Here is a 12972-nt window from a genome sequence, read left to right as displayed (position 1 = left end):
AAATAAAAAGCAAATTTGAACTTGGTGCTAGAGAGAGAAACCAGGCACACGGGCCTTAGGGCCATGCTGAACAATTCGTGGTCAGCAGAGTATCTTTTATCCATCCTCAACACCCCCGCACCCCCAAAAACAAACAAACTGCTTGTGATACACTGTGGGGTGGGGTGAGGGAGAGCTCCAGCCTGGATTAATAAATAGCTTCTGGAAAGCCACAGGGAAGGGAATCCTCCTCAAAAGATACAAAACAGTGTCAAGCCCTAGGGAAAGGTGCTTCTACTTTCACCTGAACCCTGGCTCTTTCCCCTCTGAGTAGTACCTTCCTCAGGTCAGAAAACTCCAGAGCTTTCTGGCCTCCTGGCAATCTTCATTCCTTGCCCTTGGAGGCTACTCCTATGACTGACCTCCTAGTACCCAGAAGTCATGCCACAGTTATGGGTCAATTACAGTTTATACTCCAGTGCCCTTCTCTGCTGAGCTGTCCTCATTTTCATTGGCACAAAACATGCCAGGCATTTGCTTTCTTCCCCCCACATGCCATTTCAAGTGCCACTGCCACCACCCAACAACAACAACAAAACAACTGAAACACACTCTTTCCCCCCCCCTAAAAAATTTCAGAACCATTAAAACTCTTGGTCAGTTTGGAATGGCAGAGAGTGATATGTTTGAGGCTGGATTGGATCCATTTTTCCCCATGGGCTATAACAAAGGTTTCATTTTAAATCTTGACACTGTGCAGCACTCTTTCTAGTGGAGGTGGGGAGGGGGCTAGCACTTCTCGTTACGAGAATAGCAGAGTTCACTCTGCTTGAAAAGCAGCCACACTGGGCAAGTTTCAGAGCCATGTGTCTCCGTGTTGAAAGGCGGTAGAGAGCCAGCACAGAACGACATGACAGAAGTGTCACGTGGGACAGTCTTGCTTCGAGGCTGTGTCTGAGGAAGCCTCTTCCCTGGATGGGAATTGAAACAGATCCATTAACACTCCCTAGGTCAGAATGAAGTCTCAAACGAGCACCAGGCCAAATGTCCACATCTTTTTTTTGAAAGTTTAAAAAAAAAAAATTCCCCGTTCGTCTTTCAACTAGTTCAACATGATTAAAACAAAAGAAAAAAAAATCAAATGCATAAGTTAGAGTAACTTCAATTCTGAGATATGAGGAAAGATGGCATTCTCAGGCAAAATCAGCTTTGTTAGGCAACAACTGAAGGACACACAGATAAAAGATTCTTCCTCAGAGCTCAATAACAGCGTTTCTGGTGCCCAATTTCGTAACCAAAATGATGTCTGTTTTTGGCCTCAAGTTACCTGTAAGTAGTTTTATTTCTTTCTCTTCGCTCCACCCCATATTGCAGAATGAAAATTATACTAAAACTGAGATAATGACAGTATACAATTTGTTTAGAAAAAACCCCACAAAATAAAATTATGGTTTTTATGGCTACATATGTAAGTATGTAAATATAGTAAAAAGGTCTGGAAGAATACATAACCTGATGTCCGGCATTATCTCTTTGGAAGGCACAGGGGTTGGGGGAGTGTTGAAAGAAATTTTAGAAAAGAATGTTATACTTTTATAAGGAGATTTTATATATCACTTAGGTAATAATTGTAAAAGTTTTAGGCAAGAAGCAGCAGCAGTAGTAGCAGCAGAGGAAGAGGAGAGAAAGCATAAAAAAATGGCAATTTATAACAGCCAAAAATTGGAAGCATCCTAAAACGCCCAACAGCCGATGATTAAAATGGCACATCCATACAACTGAATTCTATTTTTTAAAAGCGGTATTAGATTTTTTAATCACATGGGAGAAAGTTCAACATATATTAAATGAGGACAGCTTTAAAGTAGTTTAACGCGATCCCTTTTTATACATATTTGTAAAAAATAAATAAGAAAATGTGTGTGCGTGATGTATAGAAAAGAACATAAAATATACACCAAGTGTTAGTGGTAGATAGTTATCTCTGGATAGTGAGAATAAGGATAAATTTTTGTTTCTTCTTTTTGCTGGGTTTTCTAAATATTTTACCATAAGCACTGTATATAGTAAAAAGATTTCCCCTACAATGAATACTTCTGGCTTTTGTATATAATACATTTATAATTTTAAAAAAATCAAGACACAAACATTATATTTTTAACAATTCAGAGTCCAAAATAAACATGAGCCTTTGAATTCCAAGAGATCTTGAAGCTGTGCAAATAGCATGACTCGGCAAGCAACTAAAAACTAAAGTGGTAACTTCAACCTAGGCTATAATGGGAAGCAAAATTATTCTGTTTGTCACAAATCAAAAGTCTACAGGCTGCCGGCTTCCCGACCTCGCTCAGAGGAGTGTGAGCACAGGTCTGATCTGCCTCTCCTGGGGAAAGCCAGTGTCTGTCAGGAGCCACACGGCACCCCTGACCTATTCCCCTTCCTGAGCCTGAGAGGATTCCCGCCCTATCCTTTAAAGCTGCAGATGGTATGGTCACTTTCGGGATACGAGTTTCGCTGGCTAAAGTGACTGCTTTCTGAAGTGATCTCCAGAGATACCTTGTCTCATTTGAATGGCAGTTTCAAGAAACCAGTCTTTCAGACAATACTGGGACCTAGACCCGTGAGTGACTCAGACAGTGACTAACGGGGCAGGACCCAACCTCTCATATGCTGGGGAACACAGCTGGGCCAGACAACATTCTCTTCAGAAAAGAATCAAGCTCCCTAACTTTTCTTAATATCTTAATTTTTAAAAACTGAACAAGATAGGAGCGAACCAGTAGCAAAAAAACAAAACAAAACAACTAAGCCGTATGACAGGGTAACAATGAGGGGAAAAAAATCATAGTGCTACAGAACATAAGGACTGGAACAGACCTTGGAGATCATCTATTTAAACTACTGATAAGGAAACCAGAGCCCACAGAGGCTCTGACTTGTTCCCTCTCGAGGTCTTAGAACTAGTCAGCGGAGAAAAACAAACTCTTTTTGGCACTTGATTCCATCTAACACTCCGCACCTCTTTTTCGCTGGTTGCTGAGCGGAAGGAGACTAGCGTTGCACACATTAGGCCCTCAAGCATACGCAAATGCAACAGAGAACACGGGGCACGGACAAGAGAAGACTGGGAGAGCCACGGGGGGCTTTTCTCGGCAGGCAGGCGGGACAGTGGATGTGTCTTCAGCTGCTCCCCATTACAATCTCCTCACTCTTAATTCGTTTTCAACGCCTCCCACATTTCACATCTTCTTGGTAATTAGGCAGCAGTCCATGTTGTTGTGTGTGGCTCGGGCTCATTGCTTTTCTAGTCTTACAGACTTCTATACTTTTTTTTTTCCAATAGAAAAATTATTGCTGTTTCTGCCTTCCAGAATAAATACGGGGCTCAATTCTCTTTTTACCTCTAGGAGAGCACAAGAGGAATACTCACCGAGGGACTGGGATGCCTAGAATTTACATACATTTTCCTCATGTGAACACTACTACGACTCACTGTTCATGAAGGTGCAACTAGACGGGCCTTATCATTTTGCCAACAGAATATGTTATATGCAGGAATGGAAGAGATCTTGAAAAATAATCTGGACCACAGCAAACCACCTCTGACAAATGAGATAATCTATTCGCTTGCAAAGGCTTCCAGAGAAGAAAATTCCTGAACATCTTCCCTCTGTGAAATCTTCTTACATCTAACCCAAACCTCTCCAGCTGCAACATAAGCCTATTTTTCTCTTGCTGTCATCCAAAAGAAGTCAAAACTAATTGGTTATGACCCTAATATTTAAACACAGTTAGGGTACCCCCAACAGCTGTCTCTAAATAAAACATTTTTTACCTTATTTTTTTAAAGATTAATTTGTCCTCTCAGAAATCAATTTCTAGCTTTCTAATCATTATTGTGATCCTTTCTCAAACTTCCTTCAAAATATCTAAATATGAGAGTTTTAAAAAGGGGAAAAAATAAGGTTCTAACTAATGCTTAACCTGATTTAAAAAATATATATATATATGTGTGTGTGTGTGTGTGTGTATATATATATATATATGTGTGTGTGTATATATATATATGTATGTGTGTGTATATATATATATATGTCTCCTAAACATTCGTATACTCTGGACCAAGATTTATAACTTTTTTAGTCCCAAGAGTCTCTAACAGAGCTAAGAAATACCTAGGGCAGTGGTTCTCAACCAGGAGCAATTTTGCACTGCGGGGAACATTTGGCAATGTCTAGAGACATTTTTAATTGTCATAACTGGGGGTGAAGAGAAGGAATGCTACTGGCATGTAGTGGGTAGAAGCCTGGGATGCTGTTAAACATCCTACACAGGACAGCCCCTACGACAAAGAATTATAAGGTTCAAAATATTAACAGTACAGAGGTTGAGAAATCATGACTTAGAGCAAACATGGGGTACATAAAAAGTTAAAGAACAAACACAGGAAAAGGATAAAAGGAGAAAATACTGACTAGAAAGGTAGTAAGGGGAAAAAAAGATTTTTTAAATGAGAATTTTAAAATAAATAAAGAGATAAGGAACCATAGCACCTACTTTAAGTGCAGTACAGTGGTATTTCTGATATGATGTGCTATTTTATGAAATAATATCTCCTTATTATAAGATAATAATCCTGAAACTGCACCCACCCTGAAACTGCAACTTTACATTACTCACTACTGACTGGCCTACTATGACCCATAGAATACTAGATCCTTCTCTCCAGTCTTTCACAATCTACCCATTTCTTGTAATAATTCACTTATTCCTACAACAAATATTTACTGAGCACCTACTACATGCCAGGCACTAGGGATACAGCAGTCTTAAGCAAAAACTCCTGCCAGAGTAGAGCTGACATGGGGGTGGGGTGAGGGGTTGCTACTGATGCACCTAGTTTACTTTGCTGAGTAAATCACTTCACACTTATTTCTGCTAGTAGAGATGCATCTATTGGCACTACTCCAAGTTTCCCAAGTCATTTCAAAATCGAGACTATAGCCATCCATCCCTGTCACTCTTGCCCAGGCTGATGACAAGTGAATATGTAAAAGGTACAGTGTCTAGTTCACCATCCACAAACAGTGTTTCTTCTAGCAGGACAAAGCTTTTCAGCTTCTCCCACTAAGGAAACCTTCTAGAGCATTACAGATACACTTACAAGGTTATGACAGAAAGTGAAAGGGAGGGGCTTCCCTGGTGGTGCAGTGGTTAAGAATCTGCCTGCCAATACAGGGTACATGGGTTCGAGCCCTGGTCCGGGAAGATCCCACATGCCGCGAAGCAACTAAGCCCATGCACCACAACTACTGAGCCTGCACTCTACAGCCTGCGAGCCACGACTACTGAGCCCACGTGCCACAACTACTGCAACCCGCATGCCTAGAGCCCATGCTCTGCAACAAGAGAAGCCACTGCAATGAGGAGCCCACGCACCGCAATAAAGAGTAGCTCCTGCTGACCACAACCAGAGAAAGCCCGCACGCAGCAACAAAGACCCAACACAGCCAAAAAAAATTAATTAATTAAAATCTTAAAAAAAAGAAAGTGAAAGGCAAACACTGACAACAACTGGGGGAACTATAATCCAAAGCAAATCACCTCAAAGGGTAGTTCACAATAAAACCTCCAACTCAGAAAACATTAAAATGCAGAGACGACCTGAGGGCACTGCCACCCGTTCCTCTCCTGGAATAACGAGGCACTCAGCACAGGGGCACCAGCTTTACACAGTGAGGAGAAACTCGGATCCACCAAAGGGATACTCAAAACCTGATCTCTTCCCAGAGACTTAACGGATAAAGTAACAGGGTCTCACCCACACCACCTTCCCTGAGATTTATATGGAAATCCGTGGTGAATGGTGAAACCATAGAGAAGTCTTAGCATTTACTGAGGTCAGCAATATGGTGCAGGAAACTGAGCACAGGAGGAAGGGGTATGGTTCGAAGGAAGAGAAAATGCTGGAGGAAAGAAATTACTGTCCACTAATTTTCAAGGGAAAATTAGTGGATAGTATTTTCCCCCAAGGAGGACCCCTGGCAGCTGCACCCAGGGACTAAGCATGACTTCCTTGCGGAGCTCACTAGGGGCTGAGCCGGAAGGCAGAGGAAAGAGAAACCCAGAGGGATTAGGGGTGGGGGCTGGGAAAAGATTGTGGTTAAAAGGGGGCTTTAGTAAAGGTAGGGAAGGGGGAGCCAGAGGGATGGAGAGTAATATTTCCCAAACTTCATGAGCACAGTAGGAGAGTGAGTGAAGGGAAGAGGAGAGAAGGTGGAGGCCCCTAAGAATTCACACCCTGTGCCCTCAGTTACAAACACAGTCTAGTTGCTAACAATATTAAATTCCAAAATGACTTGTAATGTAGGAAAATAAAATAAACATCCTGCACACTTACCCAATCCGGGTAAACAGCTTCCCATGGGCATGGAGAAAACTGAGGATGAACCTTTTGTTCAGCTGCATGGGAAAAAAAGAGAGGAGAAAACAATTAAACTTTCCCCAGTTTCCTGTTACTGAACAGAGTCCCTAGTGACACAATAACCTGGCCAGGGTCTAAGGGGTGGGCACTAGGGATGGGAACCAAATGAACATGCCCAAACTCTCACACAGACCCAGGGCCCATGCCCAACAGCTGCTGCTCAGCTGAGCCAAGATGACAGCAGGCTCGGTGAACGGACAGCACCCCCTGCTGGCAGTAGTGTCTGAGTGCAGGGAGCGAAGCACTGAATCCCAACTAAGCTGGGTAGATGGCTGTCATCCTCTGCCATCTAGAAGTCACTCTGTCACCATAAGGACGGAAATGAAACACTGACAAGTACAGGACAGGGATGATGATGATCTTGGATAAGTCCCTTCTCTTTCTTACGAGCTGTTTTTCTACCTACCCAAAAAACAGAAGTCTTCTTTGGTAACCAAGGGTAAGGTAATCCCACCACTAACTAGCTTATCAAATTGTACTTCTCCAGCTTTTAAAATAAAAGTTCAAACCCTTCCTTTTTTTTTTTTTTTCTTTTCTTTGAAAGAAAAACTGAAAGCTGGGGTTATGTGAAATCCTCTGGCTTTTAAATGTTGGCTACTAAAGAAAAAAAATTTAAACATTAGGCAACCCAAAAGCACACGTTTGCCAGCCACATCTGGCTCACAGCCATGAGCTACCAAATTTTCAATCTCAGTTCAAGGTTCTAGAAAATCTACTTCTATCAAAATTTAGGGGAGATATTCCTCTAAGCAAAACAAGGCAGGGAAAAAAATTTCAACTCCAAAGAAAGTGGAAATAACCTAAAGACCAAACGCTGTCATCTTCCCTGGTCTCCTGGAAGCAATATGCTCAGGGCCCTGTAGCCAGACAGGGAAGAGGGATCAAGAATTTTGAGCTCAAGGTGGTGGTTAGGGCAAGGAATAGCCCAGCACCCTGATGCTCTGCCCAAGAGGAAAATACTCTTCTGGTTTATACCCTTGCAAAACAGAAAACCAGTCAAATTGTGGCAGTTCCACCAATTTCACAAGGAAGCTGGGTGTAAGGAAAGGTGGGCATTCTCGCCTCCCCAATGACTTCAACCACAAACTGCAAACAATCTTCAGTCTTTATATTTGCTTAAACAAATTACACTTAATCAGCAATACCAGACAAAACTCTGATTTCTGTAGTTAAAAAGGATACTTCATGGAACGTAACCTGTCTCTACAGTGAGGTGAGTCAGGGCAGGGGACACTGGGTTCCATGAACAGAAGGGAAAGATGAGGACCTGCCACAAAATAAATGGCCGAGGGCTCCGCCACTGTTAGTGGCAAGGCCTGGGCTAGAATGCAAAGGAAGGTGGTAAAAAACTTACCCCTCAAACCTCTGCCACTTACCTGCTGTGGGGTCTCAGGCAACTGGTCTAACCTCCCAAAGTTTTTCTTTCTACGCAGTGGAGATAACAGTACCTATACATTAAGGGACTGGTGCATGAGATAAGGCAACTAAAAGCACATGCTCGGCATTTGTAAACACTCAAGTGTCAGCTGAACATTCTCTCCCAATGAATGGTAGAGTGAGTGGAAAATGTTAATAACTGGAGAATCCAGGTGAAGGAGATACAGGAGTTCTCTGTATTATTCTTTCAACTTTTCTATGGGTATAAAATTATTTCAAAATAAAAAGGTAAAAATATATATTCTCTCTCTATTCTTGTTTTAACTCAACTGTCCCTTTTCCCAGCTGCCAATCATAAACTGGTTAACTCATCCATAACTAGTTATATTTATACATACAGGATACTTTGGTAGAAACAGAACGATATTAACCCATCTCATTCAAGCCAATTACGATCCCCCAAGCCGCAAGATAGCTCAGAAATTCAAGCAACTTAAACCAGTGAATGACAGAACTTGAACCCAGGTCTTCCGATTCCAAAACAGTTCTCCTCCCCTTAAACTGCCATCTAGCTCAGGAAGAGAACAGGTGAGCTTATTCATGAAGGGCCAATGAGGGAATAAGAGCAACTAAAAAGAGCAGTTCAGTTTTACCTTTAAGTTTTCCTTACCCATTAGGTAGGAAACATAGTGTGTAACCCACAATGCCTCCTGGAACAAAATGAGTGCACCATGAGGTTTTTTAATGCTGGAGTTCTAGCTATACTTCCCAAAGATCCTTCTCTTAGGGTAGTAGATGAAGCCTACTTAAGTACCTGACTTCACACCTGCCATTATCATATTTTAACTGTATCTAGTAGAAAGTGGATTTCAATGCATTGTTTTTCAACTAGTGATAGTGAAGGGAATCTTAGCAAACTTCGTCAAACTACACACACATTCTCTCTGACCTTGGTTAATGAGAACCACTGCTTTATTTTTAGTCTGAAAGTACCTGTTACCCTAAATATAGTTTCTCTTTATCTGTCACCAACATTTTGAGTAGGAAAGGAGCTAAAATGTAGATACATTCTAGAGAGAGGTAAAAGCATGTTATACTGAGGAAGTAGATTTGTTACACATTGATCAAAGTGGGACTAAACACCGTCGTAAATTAATAACATGAAGACAGCAAGTGCTGAGGCAGAGCTTTTGGAAAACTTAACTGATACCAAGTCCACAAAAGGAAGGTCTTAGTCTGAGCTTCCTCCCTCTCCAACACATCACCATGGATTGGCTTCATGTTTGGAGCTTTTTGATTCTTAACAATACACTCAGATGGTCTCACTCAGGTAGAGAAAGAACTGTTTTTCCGCATATGGTGAGACTATCTGTCTCCAGATCTTCCTAGTGCAATTACATACTGTTCACCAGAAACTAAAAATGCTTCTTGGATGTAGCCCTAAGAGACAGTGTCAGAATTATTAAAGGGCTCCTGGCTCTCTGGTTTAAGGCCACAACCAACTCACAACGGACTCTTGAGCCTTTTGTACCATCTAAAAGCAAGGACCCAAAGAGACATTAATGGCAATAGTTGGATGGGTAGGTCTCTGGACACCCACAACAAAGTCTGTCCTTCCATTAACTATGGGGTTATGAGTAAAATGGTTTGGGTTGTTCCTCAACTGTAAAATGGAATTTCTACCACTGACGGTACCTAACTCAGAGCTGAAAGGATAAAACGAAGTAATACAAATTAAAGCATTTTGAGGAATAAATGTCTTATGCAAGCCCCAGTTATTACTACTCAGAACTGCCTAAGTGCTTTATGAACTGTGTAGCAAGGAAAGAGAAAGAAGCTCCTCAGAGGCAGCAAGACATCACCAGAGGAGAGGATTCTGAAATATGCCCAATTTTAATTAATAGTTGTTCCTGCTTCTAAAAAGTTGTGTGGAAAACTGAATTTCTGAAAAGTGAATCATTTTAAGGGCAGTAGGAGGAATTAAGAGGAATTCCTCAGTATTAAGAGGAATTCCAGCATGCGTCTTTAAAGCGTTTTGGGGAACATAAACTATCATCCTCTAATTTATTCATCTGGGATGTCTCTACTTTTATATACCAAGTACTAAAAAAAAAAAAAAAAAAACTTCGTTGTGTTTTAAAAGGGGGGCTCTATCCCCTTAGATATGAGACAACATAGGTGAAGACCAAATTTCAATGGTACCTGTTAGAAAATGTCCAGGACTTTCAGAGCCTGCCATCAAAGCCCAGTTATCTCCCTAAAGCACTGAGATCACAGATGGAAAAGAATGTGAGCACAGAGGTGAAGCTGCGCACCTTCATCCCTGTGCTCCCCTGACAGGCACAATCAAGAGCAGACCAACAAGACAGGGTCCCCAAAGCCAAAGAACTTGTAGCCCAAGAATAAAAGATAAATAACAAACCAACTTGCCAACTCCCCATTTATGTTCCAAAACCTAAGACAAGGCCTTCTGACTATGATGGTGCCAGGAGGCACTGTGCTTCCCTTACTGTCACTATCCCTCAGCCAGGAAAAGTCTGTGGCAGGGAGATCTCAGGAGATGATAGAGAAAGTGAGGAAGGAGGGCACGGCACACAAAACATGGAAGCCTACCGGTAAGTCAGCAGTATAATAATCATATAGCAGGAATAAAAACTGCTCATTAGAACTTTCAGTATTCCTCTTTCCAGGATATAGATAAATAAAAATGTATAGGCAAGTCAAGTAGCAAGACTCAAATGCCTTGTAGGGAGACAAAGCAAATCACAAAAATCCATCTTCGAATCCCAAAGAGCCACACTGAGGCTGAGGTAGAGCAGGTAGGGTGATTACTCTTCACCTTCAGTTTCTTCGCCCCTGAACTGTTCTGGGCAGGATGACAGCTCAATTAGCTCTAATTAAGTCCAAGTTCCATGTAGAGCTGTCCTACTTAGATGGCTGGATCTGAGCCATGTGAATTCAAGTGTAAAACGTGCCTCTTAAAACCAATGCACCCCTTGAAACAACAGCTCTCACTCTCACGCTGCAGCTTAGTGCTGCCTCAACTAAGTCTTACATTAAAGCAATTTACTTGCTATTACTTCATTATCTCTCCTACTTAAAGCCAGCAAACTGGAGGGAAATTGGGCTAAATGTCAAATCAGCAGTCAGCTCCGGAAAACCCAGCCAGCAAGCAGAGGGACAGCTGAGCTTAGAGTACAGGGCTGGCTCTCAGGAGGAAAACTGGCACTAGGTCTAAAGAAAAGAACGAACCACGAATTTGTGACTATTCTGTATTTATCGCTCATTTGTTTACTGTGGGGGAGGGAGTAGTATGGAATAATATGAACAAAGACCAGTGATCTGGGTTCAAGACCTGGGTCCAAATTTTGGTTATGCCATTTATTTTTTATATATAACTATCAACAAATCATGTCAACTTTCTAAGGCTGTTTCTTCAACTATAAAACAAGAAGGCAGCGTGAGATCAGTATCAGTGATTCTATAACCCTGAGTGTGTACGCAGCACAAGAAGAGCGTCTGTAAAAAATACAGATTCCCCAGTCCTTCGGAATCAGAATCCTCAGGGAGGGGAGAAGGGGACTGCGAATCAGCATCTTTAAAAGGTCTCCAGGTAATTCTGAAAGACAGCTAGATTCGGGAATCCCTGGGATAGATCACGCGTCAGCAAATTATGGCCGAAGTGTTTTTTAGTGTGGCCCATGAGCTAAGAATGGCTCTTATATTTTTTAACAGTTGAAAAAAATCGAAAGAATTTTTCATGACGCATGAAAACTATATGAAATTTAAATGTCAGGGTCCACAAATAGAGTTCTATTGAAACACAGCCACACTTGTTTGTTTCATATTGTCTGTGGCTGCTTTCCCCCTACAAAGGCAGAGCTGAGCAGCTGTAGCTGAGAGTGTGCCCAAAAGCCTAAAATACTATCTGGCCCTTTTACAGAAAAAGTTTGCTGATCCCTAATCTCATCGATAACACTGGAGTCTCAAAAAAATGTTTGTACCTGCACAACACTTCAGGGCTACCACACACATACTGGAAACAGCAATGGTTCTCACAGGCTGTTTAATAGCAAGCCCCACCTCTCTGGATGTTCTGACACCTACCCTCCCACCTATCACCTCAGGGGAATCACCAATCCACAGTGTTCCTTCCAATTCTAAAAGCCCACAAATGAACAGTTCTAACTAAATCTAATCTTTCTTACCAGCTTCTGGGCAAACACCATCCTATTCTGTGTTAGCACAAAATACACCAAATGCCAAAAGACTGCTGCTCTCAAAGCTTCTGAACTCAAATGCCCCAAAGGCTACAGAGAAATATAAACGGGGCTCTCAAGGTTTCCACCTTGGAAGCCACTATGGGGTGGAAACACAACACACCCAAGCCCAATCAATATTTCACTTAGGCCAGAGGGCCCCAGGACTTTCCCCAAAACATCCCTAATCAAGGGAAAGTGCCAGACTAAGGCTTATGAATCCCTGTGCTACGCGGTCTGATAATCTACAGCTCAGAAGTGCCACCAGCTTAGCATCTCAAGGTATACAGGGAAAGAGAGAAAGTTCAGCCAAAGGGCGACACTGTTGCTCTGACTGAGTTACTTTCTGAATGACTCTTCTTTCTGACTCATCTCTCTCAGAGCCTGGGAACTCTCATGCCCATCCACCCAAAAAAATGGGGGAGCTGGGACACCTTTGCAACTGCACAAAGTGGGAGAGAAGAGGACAGGGCTGAAGCTCCCACTTGGTGAAGAGTTGGGCACCAGAAAATAGTTTTCCAAAGGCACATACACAAGCTCAAACCATCTTTTAAATGAATGGATCAACAGAGCGCTGATGATGGTGAGGTCCTTTTCACAGTGTCCACCCATTCATGCATTCATTCAACAAAAACTTACTTGCCATCTTCTGGGGACATGACACTGTGCATGAACTATGAACAAGGCAGAGATAATGCCTCCTCTGTGGTTGACACAATTATAAAGTACCATGATTGGTGAAGGATGGGATGCTGTGTGTTTCCACAGCAGGAGCATCAGAGATCTCAGAGGAAAAGAAAACATGCCTATATTTCATAAGCATAGGGGACAGCATGTGTGATAGTCCCAAGAGTAGAACGTTGTAGACTGGCA

The 12972-nt window shown here is 42.1% G+C and overlaps 1 protein-coding gene across 1 annotated transcript in view; it reads right to left on the bottom strand.

Annotated features, from left to right (window-relative positions):
• The window catches only part of SMG6 (SMG6 nonsense mediated mRNA decay factor), a 229655-nt gene that overhangs the window by 171985 nt on the left and 44698 nt on the right, over positions 1–12972 (bottom strand). Inside the window, exon 9 of the mRNA XM_079725665.1 lies at positions 6380–6441. Within this exon, the coding sequence (XP_079581791.1) occupies positions 6380–6441 (62 nt within the window). The remainder of the gene's footprint in view (positions 1–6379; positions 6442–12972) is intronic.

This window comes from Hyperoodon ampullatus (assembly GCF_949752795.1).
Source record: "Hyperoodon ampullatus genome assembly, chromosome: 19".
NCBI lineage: Eukaryota > Metazoa > Chordata > Mammalia > Artiodactyla > Ziphiidae > Hyperoodon > Hyperoodon ampullatus.
Note: the sequence above shows the minus strand (reverse complement) of the source record. Positions and strands in the feature narration are given on the sequence as shown.